This window comes from Dreissena polymorpha, chromosome 1 (genome assembly GCF_020536995.1).
Source record: "Dreissena polymorpha isolate Duluth1 chromosome 1, UMN_Dpol_1.0, whole genome shotgun sequence".
Taxonomy (NCBI): Eukaryota; Metazoa; Mollusca; class Bivalvia; order Myida; family Dreissenidae; genus Dreissena; species Dreissena polymorpha.
In genome coordinates, this window is record NC_068355.1 from 11,078,261 (window position 1) to 11,102,562 (window position 24,302).

At 37.8% G+C, this 24,302-nt stretch overlaps 1 protein-coding gene across 1 annotated transcript in view; it reads right to left on the reverse strand.

Annotated features, from left to right (window-relative positions):
- The window catches only part of LOC127871046 (sodium/hydrogen exchanger 10-like), a 257,467-nt gene that overhangs the window by 73,858 nt on the left and 159,307 nt on the right, over nt 1–24,302 (reverse strand). The window contains exons 7-8 of the mRNA XM_052413666.1: nt 22,834–22,977; nt 4,155–4,326 (exon numbers count right to left, since the gene is read on the reverse strand). Of these exons, the coding sequence (XP_052269626.1) occupies nt 4,155–4,326; nt 22,834–22,977 (316 nt within the window). The remainder of the gene's footprint in view (nt 1–4,154; nt 4,327–22,833; nt 22,978–24,302) is intronic.

Here is a 24,302-nt window from a genome sequence, read left to right on the forward strand (position 1 = left end):
ATAAAACACTCTCAGTAGACAAAACAGGAGACAATTTCACACCAATTTGTAATTCAGCTTTAAGATGAAATAATCTGCTAGCAGAATCATTGGGGAGTAAAAAGTACATCAAACGCAAGGAATCAATGTTCTTCTTTCAGACTGATTAACACCATTTTTATAAGAGCATATCAAATCTCACGTTGCAATCCAAGGCACAAATTTGACCTGATGTTGGATGCAACAAAGTCAACATAATTATCCGGGTATTTGAAAATATGCATTTTATATCTAAAAGTAAGAGAGAATTTATATACTGAATTTACATAATATAACACATAAAGACCGTGAGATTCTATGAAAGTATGAGGACATCATTACTACCAGGAAATAAACTACTTAATTTAAAGCTGTTTTGTACCACATAATGATGATTAAAGTCGATCATAATTCATTCTTTTTGCCAAATGTGTTTGGCATAGTGTCAATTCTGACCGGTAAAGGGAAAACTAACAGTTAATGTGACCTGTTGTATTGTCAGAATAGAACAGCTTTTAAAATGTAGAACAATCATAGGCTTAATCTTTGGGGGAAAAAATACAAATACAACAAGAAGCCTCTAGGTAACAAGAAAACAAGAGATGTGTTTGTCAGAAACAAAATGCCCCCTATTGCGCCGCTTTGCAGCCATATACTTTGACCTTTGACCTTGAAGGATGACCTTGACCTTGACCTTTCCCCACTCAAAATGTGCAGCTCCATGAGATACACATGCATGCCAAACATCAAGTTGCTATCTTCAATATTGCCAAAGTAATTGCAAAACTTTAACCTTGACTTTAACCAAGGTTAAAGTTTTGGGACAGAATGACAGACAGACAGAATGACAGACAGTCAGACAGGCCAAAAACAATATACCCCCAATCATTCGATCTGGGGGCATAAAAATTGAAGAACAGTTATAGCCTTTGGAAAAATCACGTTGCTATGACTGAAATGAAGAAATTAGTGTTGCATTTTGCTAATAGTTTAAAATTGAGTATAAAGGTGTGTTCAGTATTATATTATACTAATATTATATTAATAATATTTTTATATTATCTTTACTCAATTTCAACTCAAAGAGCTGGATTGGAGATGAACTCAATGTTCAGGTTAGTAAAATATTTTGTTTGAAACTTTTTATTGGAAATATTTAGGTCCCACATGTGAAAAAATATACTTTTTCCATTGGAAGTGGGTCCGTATAACAGCCCAAAATTTGGATAAAAATAAGGACCTGTGACCTTGAACTTTGTCCTTTAAATTTGCAAATTGGTAGGTTTCTTCTTTCTTTCATGACTATGAAGAATCTTTATTTATATGATCCTTTTTCTTTGATGTAACCATCATAATTTGTATTATTGCATGGACAGCTAGATAGCGTACATACCTTTTCATGCCATACCAAGATAAAACAAGAGCACTGCCTTGCGGGTGCAGACCCCTCATCTATTTTTCTTTTTAAAGGTGAAGGGACCTATCTCAATATTTCAATCACAAAGGAGGGAGGGGTGGGGTGGAGAGGGGTGTATAGTGTGGGGGTGTGGTCATTTATTACATTATCTTTCAAAAATAAGAAGAAAAAAAAGCAAAAAAAATACAAATAATTCTATTTATTTTATTTTTTTGGGGGCGGGATTCTTGGGTGGGCTGGTTGGACGGTCTTTCAAAAATAAAATAATAAAAATAAATATTTGTATTTTTTTAACCATGTTTCAAAAAAATATTCTTTTTTTTTTGGGGGGGGGGGGTGTCGGGGGGGGTCAGGGGGGGTAGAGTGTGAGGGTGTGGTAATTTATTAGATGATCTTTAAAAAAAATGGGGAAAAAAAAATTGGGGGGGGGGGATTCTGGGGTGGGGCGTGGGGGATGGTTTGGGTGGAGTCTATTGTGGTATGTCAGGTAAGAGTAGTTTTGTCAAAGTATCAATCAAATCTGATCATAAATAAAGAAGTTATGGCAATTTTTGCAAAATTTAATAATTTGACCTTGAGAGTCAAGGTCATTCAAAGGTCAAGGTAAAATTCAACTTGTCAGGTACAGTACCCACATGATAGCATGAAAGTATTTGAAGTTTGAAAGCAATAACCTTGATACTTTAGAAGTAAAGTGGATCTAAACACAAAATTTAACCATATATTCAAAGTTACTATGTCAAACAAGAAACCGTCAGAGACGGATGATGCTCCCCAAAGTTTTTTTTTGTCACAATATTGCACTATATATTCAGATAAAAGGAAACGTCTAGTAGTTGGGGGGACAAGAATTGCACTATATCTACAGTTCATAGAAAATTTCAAAGAGCCATAACTCTGTGAAAAATCATCCGACCAGAACCGGCTGATAACATGCACATCTCCTCTTGGTAGTAAAGCTTCCCATAAAGTTTAATTGAATTCCGGTCATTAATTGCTGAGAAATTGCCCGTACAAAAATTGTGCACGGACGGACGGACACACACATGGACAGACCAAGCGGCGACTATATGCTCCCCCCAAAAAATTAAGGGGAGCATAAAAAGGGCCATAAATCCGTCAAAATGACAACCAGAGTTATGCAACTTGTTCTGTACTGTCCCCTTATGATAGTTTGCAAGTGTTCCAAGTATGAAAGCAATATCTATGATAATTTAGGAGTAAAGTGGACCAAAACACAAAGCTTAACCAAATTTTCAATTTTCTAAGTATAAAGGGCCCATAATTCTTTAAAAATGCCAGTCAGAGTTATATAACTTTGCCTGCACAGTCCCCTTATGATAGTAATTAAGTGTTGCAAGTATGAAAGCAATAGTTTTAATACTTTATGAATAAAGTGGACCTAAACACAAAAAGTAATCAAATTTTTAATTTTCTGAGTATAAAAAGGGCACATAATTCTGTCAAAATGCCAGTCAGAGTTACATAACTTTGCCCACACAGTCCCTTTATCCCTTATGATAGTTAGTAAGTGTTGCAAGTATGAAAGCAATAACTAAGTATAAAAAGGGCACATAATTCTGCCAAAATGCATGCCAGAGTTATCTAACTTTGACTTTCCAGTCCCCTCATGATAGTGTTGCATTTTTTTAATAAGCTTATATTGGCCATTTAATTATGATAAAGTCTTATAACTGCTGGTCTCACATATTTCTGATAATTACCAGGTGTAGGCCAATATCTCTCCTGTGAGTACCTCTTAATTAATGGTAATGACCCATATCTTCCGGCAATTAAACAATGACCGTTTGCCAGTAACCCATTGATTTTACATGGATAGTTTATCTCTGCAGTCACTATTGTTGTGGCGGCAGTGATGTAACTATTTCCTGGCGGCAATGATGTAACTATTGCCTTGATGGCAATGATGTAACTTTTTTGTGGCGGCAATTTGACGTCAGTGATGTAACCTTTCCCTGCCGTCTCAGCTATTTAATGACAGGGACTATAAAAGGAAAAAAATGAGGGGGGGGGGGGGGATGAAAAAAATGATATTAGATTTAGAATGTTTAGAAATGGAATTGGTTGAAATTTGAGAAATATAACTTAGAAAATAGGAAATTCAACTTAGCATGTTTTAACATGATGCATATTTTTGATTGTTTGACTTTTGTTGGAAATGTTGGAAATAAAGTTGATATACGTTTGTAAATAAACTGTAGTGGTAGAAAACAAATGACTTATCTTAATTTCTACTGGCTCCGCTAGTTGTAGAAGTTACATGGAAATTTGTCCAAATGGACTGGTGGCAGCAACCGCAATTAAGACCACAGGTTCTTGACTAAATTAAAATTTAGAGTTAATTTGTGCAAAGTTTAACTTTGATTGCTCTACCGTCGAAGTTAAAAAATTTTCGACAATAGTAAGTGTACCAAGTTTGAATGCAATAAGCGTTGATACTTTATGAAAAAAGTGGACCTAAACACAAAACTTAACTGGACGCTGACGCCGACACAGACGCTGACGCCAAGGTGATGACAATAGCTCATAATTTTTTTTCAAAAAATAGATGAGCTAAAAATGAAGCACATAGTATAAATATGTCATTTAATTAAGAATGAAATATACAACAATAACATGTAGAAATTACAAGGATTATATCTGTGTCAATTATAAGACAGGTTTGTGTGCATTTGCTTTCCCTTGTAAGTCTACATACCCTCAGGCCAAAGTGATCCTGGTCTATCTTGTCATGGTGCGCCACCTGCAGGGCGAGGGCAAGGGATACAGCGCCCCGCAGACCGCCCCAGGTCATCACGGTGCCCTCACGCCACGTCAGCCCGTAACCTGTGTGGCGCAGTATCGGGCTGAACATCGCTATCACCAAACCTCTATAAATATACAGGCCTTATTAAAAATGGCATGTTGAAAATGAATAGTGTGAGTTGATTTATGCTGATATTAACAGCTTACAATAAATCACATAGACCATCTTGCTCACAGTTCTTAATGATAGTTAAACTATAAAACCTGTTTACTTTAGACGTAAATCAAATAAATATGACTAAAAACACAAGGTACATGCTTATCAAACATAAGAATATTACTTAACATTAGCTCTTGTTAAAATTAATGTTTTAATATTAAAGTTACAAATATAAGTTGACAAAAAAAGTTAACAGCTGTAAACTTCAGGAGTCTTTAATATTTTTTGCAGACCTCAGCTCAGACCTGTTATGACTTAGCATAACTTCAGGGGTCCCTAATGATTTTTGCAGACCTCAGCTCAGACCTGTTATGACTTAGCATAACTTCAGGGGTCCCTAATGTTTTTTGCAGACCTCAGCTCAGACCTGTTATGACTTAGCAATCATAATATTACTTACCATAAACTTATCCCTTTTTGTTGGAGTAAGTTTAAACGCATGCATTTATAATGAATACCAGTGAAAACCAGTTGCACCACAACCATAACCAGACACCATTTATTAGGGCTGCAACGGGTACCCGAAATATCCGATGATATCGGATCCAACTTCGGATTCGCGGGTATGGATCCACCCCTGGAAATTTCGGTTCCGAATATTTAGTTTCATAGTTGTATTTAACCTAGCGCTGTTTTCACGAGTATTGTTTTTATACAGACTGGTTCTGTTTTAAAGATAAAAGATACGTAAAATAGTCGATATTTTTTATTGTGACAGTCAAATAGCAGATCATTCGAGATCCTTCGGCTTTTTTGTCTAAGAGTGTCATTGGTCATTCCGTTATGAGCGTCGAAACGAAAGCAGAACTAATTCGAAATTATGGAGAATTGACACAATACAAATGCAATTCATAATGACAATAAGTAAGTTTTCATTCCTTATCGTCTTTCTGAGTTGTATTAAAAACAACAGTAGTGGATCCAAACAGTGTGGCTGGAATGTTATTCAGGTAAATGTTTGCATAATTTCGCGACCTGTCAAATTGTGTTCCTGTATCATGTATTGTCTTGAAAGCATCTTTCATCATATACTCAGTTTAAATGCTATCTTTTGATGCAAGGAACCTCATTTCCCAGTGAGAGAATCTTCTCCACAGCAGGAGACCTCGTCAGTGCTCATAGGGCTTGCCTGGATCCGGACAACGTTGATATTGTTAATTTTTGTGAAAACAAACATCAAACTGCATGAACAGTGAATAGTGTATGTTAACAAGCAAACTATTAAGTGAATAAGTTTCGTTTTATTTTGACATTGCTACAATGTTAAACGAGAAATTTGTTATGTTTTTTGTTAATAAATGTTTAATGCTTTTTAGTATAATTATTCTTCTAGAACATTGCTTTCTTCAATTTAGACAGGAAATTCTAATTTTCTCTTATCTGAGGGATCCGGATCCAAAAAAATCCAAAGAAACCATATTTGGATTCGGATTTGGATCAGAACAAATTTTTTGGATTTGCAGCCCTACCATTTATAAAAAAAGTCTCAATCATGCCAAAGAAAGTCGGCCTATCTGTTGTTGCAAAAAAAAAGTGGAAAGGCTGGCAGTGATTGCAAGATCACCAGAATTACTGTTTATTAATGTGTTCTTCCATACATTGTAACTCTTTTGCAGTTTCAACTTAAATTATTTACGATGTAACCAGGTGTTTTTCGTTTCTGGACGTATAATAATGTTCTTCAACATTCATAACTACTGCAGGTATATTACAACTCAACTTTGTTTAATTCCAAAAGTGATTCAGACAGTAAACGCAACAATTCTTTTTGCACTCATACAATTAGGAAGTCCTCAATCTGTAACTGTCTAATTTAGTTAATGATGTTAACAATATACAACTACTAAAAGAACATAAACAAGAGTGCCAAACATTCACAAGATACGCCTGTTTGAAGGTTTTGGACACCCTGCTAAATGCTTGAAATGCACAAAGTGACCTAGTGACCTAGTTTTTGACCCAGCATGACCCATATTTAAACTTGACCTAGATATCATTTAGACACAACTTCTGACCAAATTTGGTTTAAGATCAGATGAAAACTACTTCAATTAGAGAGCGGACACCAAGCTAAATCTTTGAAATGCACTAAGTAACCCCGTGACCTAGTTTTTGACCCAGCATGACTCATATTAGAACTTGACCTAGATATTGTCTCAATACAACTTCTGACCAAATTTGGTAAAGATCAAATGAAAACTACTTCAATTAGAGGGAGGACACCATGCTTAATGTTTGAAAGGCACTTAGTGACCTCGTGACCTAGTTTTTGACCTGGCATGACCCATATTTGAAATTGACCTAGATATCATTTAGACACAATTTCTGACCAAATTTTTACGAAGCTCGGATGAAAACTACTTCAATTAGAGAGCGGACACCATGCTTAATCCTTGAAATGCACTAAGACCCCTAGTTTTTGACCCGGCATGACCCATATTCGAACTTGACCTAGATATTGTCTAGATACAACTTCTGACCAAGTTTGGTTAAGATTTGATGAAAACTATTTGAATTAGAGAGAGTACACTGCTGTGGCCGCCGCCGCCCGCTGCCCGCCCGCCCGCCAAGGGTGAAACTATAATACGTCCCATTTTTTCAAAACTATCGTATAAAAATGATCACACTATTTTTAGTTATTTTTATTTAGCTTATGCAACAGTATAGTTAATGAAATAAAACATTATGTTTAACTTAAAGTCCAATTAATGTGGAAAGGGAGATGTGCTCATATTTTACATGGCATTTATCATTGTTGTTTAAAATGTGTTCCATGTGAAATGCCACAAGTGATCTGGAGTATTACTATGAATTAAATGTATTAACTAAGTTATGTTTTGTAATTTTACAAGAACAATTGTCATGATTTACTGAATTGCAAACTGTATGTTATATTTTGATAGGTAATATGTGCTTGTTGTCATTAAATGAAGTACACAAAAGTTATTAATAAAATAATAATATTATTTGAATACCAGTTTTCATGCACCAACAAGCAAAACTGGTTGGCTCAGAGAAATTTTTGTCCTGCTGGAGCCCTGTACATATATGGAATGTTTGCAAGTTGACAACAGTATTTTTTTTTCATTGATAAGTAAAACACAATGATCTTAAGCAATATTGAGGCTTGTTAAATAAAAAAGTATTGACCTGTCTCCTCTTCTAAGGAAAGTCAGGCCTGTAAATTATTATGCTTTTGTCTTGTTTGCTTTAATATTAAACTGATTGGAACAAGAGTTCCGCAGTAGGAGACCTATGCCCCGTAAACAGGGCTTTGAACTAGTGACCCCAATTTCAATAGGGGTAATCTACTGTCCAAGGCCAATGCTCATGGGAAGTATCAAGCCAATCGTTCAATTCTTAACAAGTTATTAATTGAAAAGGATTTTCACACTTAGTGATAGTGACCTTGGCCTAGTGACCCCAATTTCAATAGGGGTCATCTACTGTCCAAGGCCAATGCACATGGGAAGTATCAAGCCAATCGGTCAATTTGTTGATGAGTTATTGATCAGAAAGGATTTTCCCACTTAATGTGACAGTGACCATGACCTTTGACCTATTGACCACAATTTCTATCAGTGTCATCTACTGTCAAAGTCCAATGCACATGGGAAGTATCAAGCCAATCGGTCAATTTGTTGATGAGTTATAAATCGGAAACAATTTTCACACTTATTGCGATAGTGACCTTGACCTTTAACCTAGTGACCCCAATTTCTTAAGGGGTCATCTACTGTCCAAGGCCAATGCAAATATCAAGCCAATCGGTCAATTCGTTGACGAGTTATTGATCAGAAACGACACTTAGTGTGATAGACTTGACTTTTGACCTACTGACCCCAATTTCAATAGGGGTCATCTACTGTCAAAGGCCAATGAACATTTGAAGTATCAATGAACATTTAAAGTATCAAACCAATCGGTCAATGTGTTGAAGAGTTATTGATTGGAAATGATTTTCCCAATTAGTGTGATAGTGACCTTGACCTTTGACCTAGTGACCCCAATTGCAATAGCAGTCATCTACTTTCCAAGGCCAATGCACATGTGAAGTATCAAGCCAATTGGAAAATTGGTTGACCAGTTATAGATTGGAAATGATTTTCACACTTAGAGTAATAATGACCTTGACCTTTGACCTAGTGACCCCACTTTATATAGGGGTCATCTACTGTCTAAGGCCAATGCACATTTGATGAATCAATCTGTCAATTTGTAGACAAGTTATTGATTGGAAACAATTTTCACACTTAGTGCGATAATGACCTGGACCTTTGACCTAGTGACCCCAATTTCAATAGGGGTAATCTACTGTCCAAGGCCAATACACATGTGAAGTATCAAGCCAATCTGTCAATTTGTTGATAAGTTATTGATCAGCAAGGATTTTCCCACTTAATACGACAGTGACTATGACCTTTTACCTTAAGTGACCACAACTTCTATATGGGTCATCTACTGTGCAAGTCCAATGCACATGGGAAGTATCGAGTTAATGGGTCAATTGGTTGACAAGTTGATAATGACATTGACCTTTGACCTAGTTACCCCAATTGCAATAGCAATCTACTGTCCAAGGCCAATGCTCATTTGAAGTATCAAGCAGATTGGTCACTTTGTTGATGAGTTATTGATTGGAAAAGATTTTCACACTTAGTGTCATAGTCACCTTGACCTTTGACTTAGTGACCCCACTTTCAATAGGGGTTATCTACTGTCCAAGTCCAATGCACTTTCGGTGTATCAAGCCAATCGGTTAATTTGTTGACGAGTTATTGATCGGAAACAATTTTCAAACTTAGTGTGATAATAACCTTGACCTTTGACCTAGTGACCCAGTTTCAATAGGGGTAATCTACTGTCCAAGGCCAATGCACATGTGAAGTATCAAGCCAATCGGTCAATTCGTTGATGATTTATTGATTGAAAATGATTTTCCCACTTAGTGTGATAGTGACCTTAACCCTTTACCCACTGACCCCAATTTGGGTAGGGAGCATCTACTGTCCAAGTCCAATAAACATGGGAAGTATCAAGCCAATCGGTCAATTTGTTGACAAGTTATTGATCAGAAATGATTTTCACACTTATTGTAAAAGTGACCTTGATCTTTGACCTAGTGACCCCAATTTCAATAGGGGTCATGTACTGTCTAAGGCCAATGCACATGTGAAGTATCAGGCCAATGGGTCATTTCGTTGACAAGTTATTGGTGGAAACAACACTAAGTGTAATAGACTTGACCTTTAACATACTGACCCCAATTTCAATAGGGGTCATCCACTGTCAAAGGCAAATGAACATTTGAAGTATCAAACCAATCGGTCAATTTGTTGAAGAGTAATTGATCAGAAACAATTTTCACACTTAGTGTCATAGTGAACTTGACCTTTAACCTTGTGACCCCAATTTTAATAGGGGTCATCTACTGTCCAAGGCCAATGCACATGTGAACTATCAAGCCAATCAGACAATTTGTTGACAAGTTATTGATTACCGTAGGTTTCCATGTATAGCGTGCAGTGTTTTACCTCCAAAATTCAAATTAAAAAGCTGGTGCGCGCTATACATTGATACAACACTATCCTGGCTGCTAAATTGGTTAAAAATATGTTGTGTAATCGTAATAATAAAAATGGCCGCCATGTTTTTTTCCAGAAAACTACCACCCTATAATCAGGGCTCGCGCTGTCGTTCGCCACTTGAGCCATTTGCGAAAATATTGAGAATTTGGCTCAAGAAAAATCCGATTTGCGAAAATACTAAAATCTCGTAAAATTTCATTGAAAACAGCCGCCATTTTAACCCGAAAACTGGTTTTCTATATTTTTCTCTTTGTTTCAATGAAAGTATTCGCAATTTGAACAGTGAACGAAAACCGGTCTGCACCTGTATCGAGACATCGCTTGACCTTATTGTTATTGAAGTGCACATGGTAGCTGGCCAATTAAAACTGAGCTCGCACATGAAATGACGTTGTTGAATGAAACGTAAAAATGGGTGGAGCTATGAATACACAGTTAATATTGTCGTCTGCAAACAAAATAGCGGCAGGTCACAAATGTCGTATTATAAGATTAAAAATGAAAATAAGCATGACAATAAATTAATTATGTCCAAGCTGACTATCGATCTAAATTAAAGAGTGATAATTAAATAATTAGTTCTTTGTCGTCGATGTTACAACTTTCTGCCGATTTTCAATTGAAATAAAAAGGTGATAATTAATTTGATCCTTTTACTCACACACTATGCTAACTCACAGCGGCGTATTTTTATCAAAGGAAAACGTGAAAAACACGCGCGGTTTAATTTAAGTATAGTATAATCGTACAGACTGAGGGGGCCATTGTCAAAACAACAAGAAGTCGCTACTTGTAGATATGAATGCGGTAGAAGAAGTTTTGGTCGAAAATAAATTTGTTTGAATAAACTTGCGGACATTTCTTTGTTTGTGTTTTTACACTTCTTTATTGATGAATTCCGATGGGGTTGTTGTCGACAGTCCGGAGAGCAGGCAAGGGAAGGTGCGAACGAGGTCTTTTTTGCGGGTAGCAGTAGGTGTGAAAGGGGGTCATTTTGCACTTTGTAATTGGCAGATGTTATTGAGTAATATGTGCCACGACTTATTAATACGCTAATTGACATTTGAGACACAAATTGACACTTGAGAACATGAAGATATGCAATTGCATTTTGTGAGAATAAATATTGAACGTTCAACAGTGGTGTACTTCAACAACTGTATCCCTGTCTCCCATGCGACATTCAAATTTACCGGTAATGCCCATGCTTTTCCCGTGGAAAAATTTCACGATGTACACTAATTCTTATTTTCTCACGTTTTTCACGAAATGCACGTGGACTGTTAATCTTTTGCTAGAAAATTACAAAATTGTCAGAAAAGTATAGTGCTATGCAACCCATGCTCCTAATCATAATGACGCTTCATATTTTGAATGCTTAATTAAGCTTTCCAATGCCCCGGATTATTGGATTGTGCAATAGTAATATGGCAGCCATTTTTATTATTATTGTCTTTAAATATTTTTTTCTCCATTTTTGCATTAAAAAAACAGCCTGCGCGCTATACACGGGAGCGCGCTATACGTGGAAACCTACGGTAGAAACGAATTTCACACTAAGTGTGATAACCACCTTGACCTTGTGACCCCAATTTCAATAGGGGTCATCTACTGTCCAAGGCCAATGCACACATGAACTATCAACCCGATCAGTCAATTCGTTGACAAGTTGTTGATGGGAAACAATTTTCACACTAAAGTGTGATAGTGACCTTGACCTTTGACCTAGTGTCGGGAATTCATAACGTTGACGTTTTTCCGCTAATATGCACGCGACGTCATGTTCATTATCGACGTCACTTTTAATGTTGTATATATACAAGTTCGTATTAACGTTTATTAAAAGTTCGAACCTAACGCTCGATTCCGTAGTTTATTAACACTATACGATCATACGCAACATTTTAGTGCCGTGAAAAAAAGAAAAATGCAACTCAACAAACTCATTTCGTTGCGTACAGCTCAGCGTCGAATAATAGCGAAACAATTTGAGAAACTCGAAGATCTTCAACCTCCGAGTCGCAGAAAGTACTGGACATCATTCAAGAAAAAGCACATACGATCAGAGGATTGAATGAAAAGATCATCAACCATGCAGACCTCGGAGATATAGAAACTGAATTATTTGACAGAGAGGAGTATTCCATTGAACTTGAAATGAACATACACCGATATCAAGAAAAAATCAAGAAATTAGGTGAGACAACATGTGAACAAAGAGATGAAAATCAAAATCATTTCACGACGGCGAAGTACGACATTCAACGCAACCAGAAGAGGAACGTTCCAACACAAACATCAAATAGAGCCAATAATGTTACTATGTCTACGAAACACCCGAAACTGACATAACCTACTTTCAGTGGTAACAAAAGCATGTGGCAAACATTTTGGGACTCATTTGATTCAGCAGTGCACCAGAACCCAACACTTACGGATGATGAGAAGTTTTCTTATCCTCGATCCTTAATCCATGGAAGCGCAGCTATGGCAATCGGTGAATTTCTGTTGACAGGCAGAAACTACCAGAATGCGATCAAACTATTGCAGGAACGCTACGGGCAGACCCATAAAATCATTGATAACTTCATGACATTATTATTGGAACTTTCGCCACCCCGCAATTCCGTACATAGTCTTCGTGAATTTCATGACAAAATGGAAGCCTATATAGGAGGTCTAGAGTCACTGGGACAGTCACAAGATTCATTCGGAGATCTACTTGTTCCAATTATTATGAATAAGCTCCCACCAGAGGTGCGACACAACCTTATCAGGAACAACAGAGATGACAAGTGGAAGCTTCAGGAGCTACGTGTGGCCATCGGGCGGGAAATCAGAATCATGGACGCTGGTTTTAGAAACGATCAATACTTTTATCTCCCGATTGCCTCATTCCTCACAGCATCAAAAAGGGAGGTAAGACGTCCCATGAAAAGTAATGTCAAACCGCTGATATGTCCATTTTGTAGTGACTATCATCAACCCCAGGTGTGCAACAAGATTATAGACATTAACCAGAGAATTGACATTGTGAACAGCAAACACTTGTGTTTCAATTGCCTGAAGCACCATAAAGTGTCCGAATGCAAATCCAAATGTCGTCATTGTAAAAGTAAACACCACAGCAGCATTTGCACAAAGAAGATGACACCCGCTTCGTGCAGGAACCTGGAAGCTATTCCCTTCAACTCGGCTATAACCAACAGTGCAATCTTACACTGTCACTGCCTCCCATGATAGAACAAACGTTTTATTGAAGACTGCTGTAGCCGAAGTTCTATCTCAAAGTCATAGTTCTTCCGCCAACATTTAACTTGACGAGGGTGCACAGCGATCCTTTCTTACAGAGGACCACGCGAGGGTTCTACATCTCCCCATTACCGGACATGATACAATTTCTCTGGTTTTGTTTGGTGGAATGTCACAAGGGGTTCATTCCATACGAAAAGCGAGACGAGGGATTTGATTAAATTGGAAGTTCTTGTAGTGCCAACGATAGCAGTGCCATTACAGAACATACCCACAGAAATACGTCATTTGGAGTATCTGAGAGGTCTGAAATTAGCCCACCTGCTCACAGAACACAACAACGATTTGTTTGAAATTTCGCTTCTGGTGGGTGCGGATTATTATTGGGATATAGTTGAAGACCGAGTTATCAGAGGCAACGGACCAACAGCGGTGAAATCGAAGATTGGTTATTTGTTGTCGGGACCACTTCAGGTATCAGGACATCGAACCACTGACCTACACATGATGAATGTCATCAGCGCTCCACCAAGTACATTTGAAATGAAGAAGTTTTGGAAGCTTGAGTCTATGGGAATATCTTCAGAAGGGTCAACAGACGGTACTTCCGGTAACCTTCAAGAATACATGAACAACAGCATTTCATTAGAAGATGGTCGGTATGTGGCAAAATCACCATGGAGAGATTACCACCCAACTCTACCAACCAACTATGATATATGCAAGAGACGGACAGAGGCTTCCACACGCCGATTATCTCAAGAATCGGAAGTGTTAAAGACGTATGGAGAGATAATCGCCAATTAGCTAAAAGGATGTGTCATTGAGAAAGTAGACCAACAAGAAGACGTTCACACAGTGTATTACATTCCACATCATGGAGTGAAAAAGGACTCCGTAACTACACCTATATGTATCGTATACTACTGCAGTTGTCGCCAATCACGTGACCAAGCCTCAACGACTGTCTCATGTCCGCCCCACATGAATTGAATGACCTTACTTATGCCACTTCCGGCGAGCCGGGAAAGCCGGAAACACTGACGTCCTCCCATCTTCTATATAGAAGACGAATAACATCACTTCCTGTCCAGCAGATTATCGCATCAATCATTCATCGCTTGTGAAGCAAGGTACTTGACGAGTGCAACTCATACAGAACTTCCGCGAAAGATGGCGACGTGAATACCTGACAGCACTCAGAGAAAGAAATCAAGTACGGGGAAATAACACCCAGACAATATCCGTAGGGGACGTCGTACAGATACAAGATGACTGCCCGCGGACACAGTGGCACTTGGCCGTTGTGGAGGAACTCGTGCCGGGAAATGACGGACTTGTTTGTTCGGCGAAAGTTCAAACGAAAAATGGACTCACTCATCGACCAATTGTGAAACTGTATCCAATTAAAGAATGTGAAAACAATATCTAGAGACTGTTAATATAATGTGATAATAGAGGCTTTATGTGAATATTGTGATAAGCAGAGACTTACGTTAATTTAATAATACTTGTTAAAATAATTTCATGTTATATTTTACTGTTGTTAGAATAAATATCATTTCGAGGTCCGGAATATATCGGGAATTCATAACGTTGACGTTTTTCCGCTAATATGCACGCGACGTCATGTTCACTATCGACGTCACTTTTTATGTTGTATATATATAAGTTCGTATTAACGTTTATTAAAAGGTCGAACCTAACCCTTGATTCCGTAGTTTATTAACACTATACGATCATACAACCTAGTGACCCAAATTACAATGGGGGTCAACTACTGTCCAAGGCCAAGGCACATGTGGAGTATCAAGCCAATCAGACAATTCATTGACAAGTTGTTATTTAGAGATGATTTTCACACTAAGTGTGATAATGACCTTGACCTTGTGACCCCAATTTCAATAGGGGTCATCTACTGTCCAAGGCCAATGCACCCGTGAAGTATCAAGCAGATTGGTAAAATCGTTGACGAGTTATTGATCGAAAACAATTTTCACACTTAGTGTGATAGTGACCTTGACTGTTGACCTAGACTAAGTAAACAGGTGGTGCGGTGGTAAGGTTGTATCACTCTGGTCTACCATTTCAGAGGTTCTCGGTTCAATTCCAGTCCAGGGCACTGGAAATTTCAGCAATGCTTCAAGTGTTTTCCCACCAAACTAGAGATTTACTGGTATGAAACTCAGGTAATTCTCGCGTGTATCGGTGCTATACACTGAGCACGTAAAAAAACCAAGGGATCTATTTGCAAAGGGCTAGGGAATCGCACCAAGATTCATTGCATCTTAATACTGTCTCTTTTGCTTGCTGTCTCTTCAGCAAAACCAAAGGACCCCATTGGAAATAAGTGCTTGCACTTTCATGGGTTATCCTTGACTGCAAGGTCAAAAGAAATACGACCCTAATTTCAATAACGGTCATCTACTGTCCAATGCAAATGCACATGTGAAGTATTAAGCCAATCAGTCAATTGGTTGATTAGTTATTAGTCGGAAATTATTTTCACACTTAGTGTGATAGTGACCTTGACTTTTAACCTAGTGACCTCAATTTCAATAGGGGTCAATTACTGTCCAAGGCCAATGCACATGTGAAGTATCAAGCCAAAAGGTCAATTTGTTGACTAGTTATTGATCGGAAACCACTTAGTGTGATAGTGACCTTGACTGTTGACCTAAAGACCTCATTGCTTAAGGTATTATCTACTGTCCAAGGCCAATGCACAAGTGAAGTATCAAGCCAATCGGTCAATTCATTGATGAGTTATTGTAGAAACGATTTTCACACTTAGTGTGATAGTGACCTTTGCCTTTGACATAGTGACCCCAATAGGGATCATCTACTGTCCACAGTCAACGCACATGTGAAGTATCAAGCCAATTGGTCTATTTGTTGACGAGTTCTTGATCAGAAACGATTTTCACACTTAGTGTGATAGTGACCTTGACCTTTGACCTAGTGATCCCAATTTCAAAAGGGGTAATCTACTGGCCAAGGCCAATGCACATGTGAAGTATCAAGCCAATCAGTCACTTAGTTGACGAGTTATGGATCAGAAACAAACTGGTCTACCATCATTCAGACTGCTCTACCGGCAGACAGATGGACCAACATCCAGCAAAACAATATACCCATTGTTCTTCGAAGTGGGGCATAATTAAAGATCAAGTGCAACAAGGCTTTTTATTGGTCAATATTTGTGTTTAAGCTTTAATTTCAAATGTATTTCAAAGATTTTCTCAAATCCACTTTTAAACTTTCCATTTTGTAGATTTTCTCAAATAAACAAATAAATCTTGCATAATGCACATTTTCTCAAATCCAGTGCCAAGCCTTGTTTTTTGTGGCCATCTTAAATACACAGTTTAAAGGTAGAAATCTTAGAAGATTCCTTGAGATTTCAAGATTTGTGGATGTCAATGACACTCAGAAAATGTGCCTCTGCCAGCTACTCTCTGAATAACATATAAACAAGTCATTGTTTCATTTCCTGTATTGGTCCACCAAAGAAAATATTCTGTTAGCATCATAGCAATTCATAATTGGCATGGATATCAAGTTGTTTTTACTGCCTTAGGCTGATGCCTCATTATTAGTAATGGTTTTGACTTATGAATCCTCATTTAATTTATTACAATCTTGCTCATACTTGCCGCTAGCTCTTTTTGGACAGACAGACATTTAAGGTGATTTAAGTTCACCCCCCTTTTCTTTCTAATGAGGAATATAATAACTGACAATAAACATTTTTTTAGTAACAAAGTGTATTTGGAATGGGTTTTGATACCATTTACTTTCATTTCAACTGCTATGAAGAGAAGTACAATTTGATGATTAATAAACCATGTTCTAATTCTATTTTTTAGTTATGAAAGTGGCACACAGAAGCTAGTAATGTAAGGCTTGATTGTGAACTGCAGATCTCACCAACCATACTCTATCTGCCACCATAGTTTAATGCTTGTGAGTAACGAAGTATTAGTGACTGTGTGTGAGAGACTGAGTATGAATCACTGACTGGAGTGACGGTTTGTGAGTCTCTGAGTGTGAGAGACTGTGTGTGAGTGACTGAGTATGAGTGACTGTGTGTGCGAGACTGTGTGTGAGTGACTGAGTGTGAGTGACTGTGTGTGAGAGACTGAGTGTGAGTGACTGAGTGTGAGAGACTGAGTGTAAGTGACTGAATGTTAGTGATTGATTGTTAGTTACTGAGTGTGAGTGACTGTGTGTGAGTGACTGAGTGTGAGAGACTGAGTGTGAGTGAATGAATGTGAGAGTCTGTGTGTGAGAGACTGATTATGAGTCAATGACAGGACAGACTGAGTGTGAGTGACTGTGTGTGAGAGACTGAATGTGAGAAACTGAGTGTGAGAGACTGAGTGTGAGTGACTGAATGTGAGTGAATTTGTGTGAGAGACTGATTATGACTTAATGACTGGAGTGACTGACTGAGAGTTTATTCTATGTGAGTGACTGTGAGTGACTGAGTAAGAGTGACTGAGTGTAAGAGACTGAGTGTGGATGACTGATTATGAGTCACTGACTGGAGTGACTGAGTGTAAGAGACTGAGTGTGAGTGGCTGTGTGTGAGAGACTGAATGTGAGAGACTGAGTATGAACACTGCCTGTAGTGACTGTGTGTGATTGACTAAGTCTGAGTGACTGAATGAGAGTGTTTGAGTGTGAGTGACTTACAGGAGTGACTTTGTGTAATTGACTAAGTCTGAGTGACTGACATGAGTGACTGAGTGTGAGTGACTGAGTGTGAGTGACTGTGTTAGTGACTGTTTGCAGTGACTGTGTGTGAGTGAGTGTAAGTGATTGTGTGCGAGTGACTTTGCAAGTGACTGAATGTGAGTCATTGACTGGGGTGACTGTGTGTGAGTGACTTAGTCTGAGTGACTGAATGTGAGTTAATGAGTGTGAGTGACTGTAAGGGAGTGACTGCGAGTGACTGGGTGTGAGTGACTGAGTGTGAGAGACTTAGTCTGACTGACTGAATGTGAGTCACTGTGTGTGAATGACTGAGTGTGAGTGACTGTATGTGAGTGACTGAGTGTGAGTGACTGAATGTGAGTAACTGAGTGTGAGTAACTGAGTGTGAATGACTGAGTGTGCATGACTGTTTGGGAGTGATTGAGTGTGAGTGACTGTGTGTGAGAGACGGAGTGTGAGTAACTGAGTATGAGTGACAGTGTGAGTGACTGTTTGTGAGTGACTGAGTGTGAGTGACAGAGTGTGAGAGACTGATTATTAGTCACTCATTGGAGTGACTGTGTGTCTCCGGAGAGACTCTATATGATAGACTGTATTTGAGTGTTTTAGTGTGAGTGACTGAGTGCAAGTGACTGAGTGTGAGTAACTGAGTGTGAGTGACTGAGTGTGACTGACTGTGTGTGGGTGACTGAGTGTGAGGGACTGATTATCATTGAGTGTATGTTAATGACTTTGGGTGAGTAACAGAATGTGAGTCACTGAGTGTGAGCAACTAGTGACAGGGAAGGCAGTGCATACCAAAAAGGTCTAACTTTTTAGTAAGATCAAAAGTTTACAATTAAGAATTTAAAAAGTCAAAAGAGACACATGTGATTTTCATGCATTGCTGATTTGTAAATATTACCCATGACAAAAGAATTGTGGCAAACATCAGATGAAACAAGAGATGTGTTTGTCAGAAAAATTATCATTTCGCAGGTACAGATAATTTTTACAAGGGAAGAAATACTTTTTAAAGGGATATAATAAACAAGAGGGCCAAGATGGCCCTAGTTCTCTCACCTAAGAGGAGTCGGTTCATTCAATCTTTACCTAATGTCAAACTTGAACTAGATATTGACCAGACAAACATCCTGGTCAAGTTTCATCATTATTGAACCAAAACTGTGGCGTAGGGAGTGTTTTTGTAAGATTTGAAATGGTGACCTATCATCAAATTTGACTAAGATCTTTCAGCAACTTTGATAAAGAATGCTTGAGAAATGTGAATGCTAGAGTGTTTAAAACCAAATGTGGACGGACGGACAGCGGACAAAGACCAATCCTAAAACCTCACCTGAGCAATCAGGTGAGCTAAAAAGTGTGTTTCACCGATCTGAGCCATTTTCCAACTTGTCCAAGAAATCAATAAAACCAATGTATTGACTAAGTTTCACGATGATTAGGCAAAATATGTGACTTCCATAGTGTTCGATCACAAGGTTTCTCTCTATATAGTCACATAACTAAAACTGCCCCACCCCCCTGGCAGCCATGTTTATTGACCCATCGGGACTATTTGCAAACTAATATGAGATATATTTAAAACCAATCTTTTCACCAAGTTTCATGATGATTGGGCAAAAAATGTGACTTCTAGAATGTTCATAAAAAAATTTTTTACTATATAAATATAAGAAAATTGCCCCCCCCCCCCCCCCCCCCCTGCAGACATGTTATTCAACTGACCGGAACCATTTTCCAACTCAACTCTCGTATCAAGGAAACAAATGTTCTGACCAAATTTCATGAAAATTGGGCAAAAAATGTGAATTCTAGAGTGTTCACATGTTTTCACTATATACATATAGAGAAAAATGACCCGCCCACTGGCGGCCATGTTTTTTTTACCTATCTGGACCATTTTCGAACTCATCCGACGTATCAATAAAACCAATGTTTTTATTAACTTTCATGATGATTGGGCTAAAATTGTGACTTCTAGAGTGTTTACAAGGTTTCTCTATAGCCATGTAAGGAAAACTGCCCCCCCCCCCACTGGCTGCCATGTTTTTCAACGGACCGGAACCACTTTTAAACTCAACCAACATATCATTAAGACAGACATTTAGACAAAGTTACAGGAAGATTGGGCATTAAATGTGACTTCTACAGTGTTTACCAGCTTTTTTTTTTTTTTTGACCTAGTGACCTAGTTTTTGACCCAGCATGACCCAGTTTCACACTCGATCAAGATATCATTGGGACAAATCTTCTAACCAAGTTTCATGAAGATCGGACAATAAATGTGGCCTCTAGAGCATTACGAACAAAATAATGTGGACGGACGGACGACGGACGATGGACAAACACCGGTCACAAAAGCTCCTCTGAGCAATCAGGTAAGCTAAAAAAAACATCCAACCTCGAATAACAATTAACACATAAATGATACACAAATCTACACTGTATTATTATGAAAACATTAATAATCAAAGGGGAGTAACTATATATACTGTAAACTTAAATGCAATATTACATGACCTTTATTCATGATTGTTTTATTTATTGTTCCAACGGACCAGAACCATTTTCAAACTTAACTCACGTATCTAGGAAACAAAAGTTCTGACAAAATTTCATGAAAATTGGGCCAAAAATGTGACTTCTAGAGTGTTTACATGTTTTCACTATATACATATATAAAGAAAAATGACCCGTCCACTGGCGGCCATGTTTTTTCACCGATCTGGACCATTTTCGAACTCTTCCGAGAAATCAATCAAACAAATGTTTTGACCAACTTTCATAATGATTGGGCAAAAATTGTGACTTCCAGAGTGTTTACAAGGTTTCTCTAAAGCCAAATAAGGAAAACTGCCCCGCCCACTGGCGACCATGTTTTTCAACGGACCGGAACCACTTTTGAACTCAACCAACATATCATTAAGACAAACATTTAACAAAGTTACATGAAGATTGGGCATGAAATGTGACTTATACAGTGTTTACAAGTTTTTTTCTTTTTTTTTACCTAGTGACCTAGTTTTTGACCCGACACGACCCAGTTTCGAACTCGACCGAGATTTTATTGGGACGAAGCTTCTGACCAAGTTTCATGAAGATCGGACAATCAATGTGGCCTCTAGAGTGTTTACGAACAAATGTTGACGGACGAATGGACGGACGACGGACAAAGACCGGTCACAAAAGCTCACCTGAGCAATCAGGTGAGCTAAAAATATTACTTCCCTTGTAAAAATGATCTGTACTTGTCAAATGATAAATAGAAATTATCTCTCTTTAAAGCTTGTTACTTCCCTTGGATTTGCTTTTTTGACCTTGAAGGATGAACTTGATCTTTCACCACTCAAAATGTGCAGCTCCATGAGATACACATGCATGCCAAATATCAAGTTGCTATCTTCAATATTGCAAAAGTTATGGCAAATGTTAAAGTTATAAGACGGAAGGACAGACGCCATATATTTGACCTTTGACCTTGAAGGATGACCTTGACCTTTCACCACTCAAAAATGTGCAGCTCCATGAGATACAAATGCAGCCAAATATCAAGTTGCTTTCTTCAATAATGCAAAAATAATGGCGAATGTTAAAGTTTTCGTTCGGACCGGCACACCGTCCAATGATTGCGAACAAAAGCACAGTGTAATTTAAAAATCTCACAATAAACAACATAGTTATGGCCTGGACAAGCTCATTTATTGCCATTTTTTACCTTTGAACTCAAAGTGTGACCTTGACCTTGGAGATAATGACGTAATTCTTTTGCATGACACACCGTCCAATAATGGTGAACAAATATGCCATATGATTCTAAAATCTCACAACGAACAACATAGTTATGGCCCGGACAAGCTCATTTATGGGCATTTTGACCTTTGAACTCCAAGTGCAGTGTTTTTTTTATGGCAATTTTGGGGCCGATATTCAGCCCCATTCCCCTCAAAAAAGAGCTTATATTTTTCCCCCATTTTGTAAAAAAAAATCCCCTCCAGAAGTTAATTTTTTTTTTTTTTTTTTTAAAGAACTGTCTCATAATCATGATAAATATATCTCAAATTTATTTCATAAACAACTAACAAAGTATATAGCTATAATTTATATTATTTTGAATTATTCTAAAGAGTTGTATTAAATAGTTTTTCCCAAATCAGTGAGACTGTGCATGAAGGCTGAACTGTCTGAAACTAATGTTGAAAATATCATTGATATATATATTTTAATTTTAAGAAAAAGGACAAAGACATTCAGCTGTGAATATTATATTCATACAAACATGTGTATTAATATAATAAATATCATTACATATAAACAAGTGAATTTTTAATTTTCCCCTTTTCCTAAAAAACGACGCATTTTTCCCCTTTGGACAGGCCCTGCCACCATTCCCCTATAAGTGAAAAAAACCACTGAAGTGTGACCTTGACCTTGGAGATATCAACGTCTTTCGCATGACACACCGTCCCATGATGGTGAACAAATGTACCAAGTCATTTTAAAATATAACAATAAATGACATAGTTATGGTCAGGACAAACTTTCGGTTTAAAATGCACTCAGTGACCCCGTGACATAGTTTTTGACCCGGCATGACCCATATTCAAACTTGACTTAGACATCATCTAACTTCTGACCAAGTTTGGTGATGATCAAATGAAATTTTCGGGACAGACAGACCAACCGACAGACCGACAATGTGACTCCTATATAGCCCCCATTACCAATGGTAATGGGGGTATCAATAAGAGATTCATGTAGTATTAATTTCAGGATTTATCTGTTTACAAAACACAAACTGGTAAACGTCTCAATTAGTTACATGTGCCCCAACAATAGCCAACATAATTTACCTTATAACAAAACACCCGAAGTAGAGAGAAAACATGTAGAACCAGTCTATGCCATGTATCTCAAAGATGGCCTTCTCTGAAATCACCATGCCGACAATGATGAAAATGAGGGTGTTAGCGAGGTACGCCAGCGTCTCCCAGAACCTGCAAGGAAACAGTATAGATATGGTAACATGATCCTGTAACTATGGCAATTTTAGCGAACAGAGGGAGCCTGTAACTATGGTACCTATGGTTAATACAACAAGTAATCATTGCACATTTGGTGAGAAAATCCAGTCATTATGATGACAATCGTAAAAAGAGACTTTAACTATGATACTTGAGGAAAATTGACAATGTAACTATGGTACCTGTAATGCATATAGCCTGTTACTATGGTAACTGGTAAATAGAGAATGTAATGATGGGGAAAAAAACCTGTAACTATGGTTTTATGGTAAATTTAGCCATTAATGATGATGAATACTGAAACTATGGTACCTATGATAAATAGAGAGTGTTACTATGGTACCGATGGCAATAAGAACCCGTAATTATAGTACTGTTGGTGAGTCTGTAACTATGATACATATTGTTAGAAAAGAATATTATCCAGAATTACATTTGTGTTGATTTATGGTAGGGTAGATATCAATATGTTCTATTCTGATCACAATTTATCCTGCCCTGGGGCCAACGTCATGCCCACAAGTCAAAGTGCAATATTTTTCTAGCTCACTAGTAGTAATGCCATAATAGATTATTGTGAAGATGCCTTGCCCACAAGTCAACCTGCTATATTGACATGGGGGTAAAATCCTTGCCCACATGTCATCATCAAATATTGCCAATCAAGCAAAATCTTTGTCCACAACTTATCCTGCAATATTGCTTAGAGCCAAAGCTTTATTCACAAGCTATCCTGCAATATTGTAAATAGGTCAGCTTTACTTACAATCAATCCTGAATATTGTTAATAGGCAAAAGCTTTACTCACAAGTAATCCTGCAATATTGTTAATAGGCCAAAACTTTACTCACAAGTAATCCTGGAATATTGTTAATACGCCAAAACTTTACTCACAAGTATTCAAGCATTATTGCTAATAGGCAAGGCTTTACTCACAAATATTCCTGAAATATTGCCAATTGGCCAAATCTTCACTTACAAGTAATCCTGCAATATTGCTAATAGGCGAAAATCCTTGCACACAAATCATACTGAAATATGGGTCTGAAGCTCGCATTTCTCACAAGTCTTGGCGTAGGAACAATTTGAATGAAATGACGTGCATAATCTCCATATTGCTGTCTATCCATGTTTCAAGTTTCATTAACCCATTTATGCCTAGAGTCTAGAAAAAAGGCCTTGGCAAACAGTGTAGACCCAGATGAGACGCCGAATGATGAGTCGTCTCATCTGGGTCTGCGCTGTTGGCTTAATGGAATTTCTGTAAGAAATATTCTAAATATAGAATTAAATATACT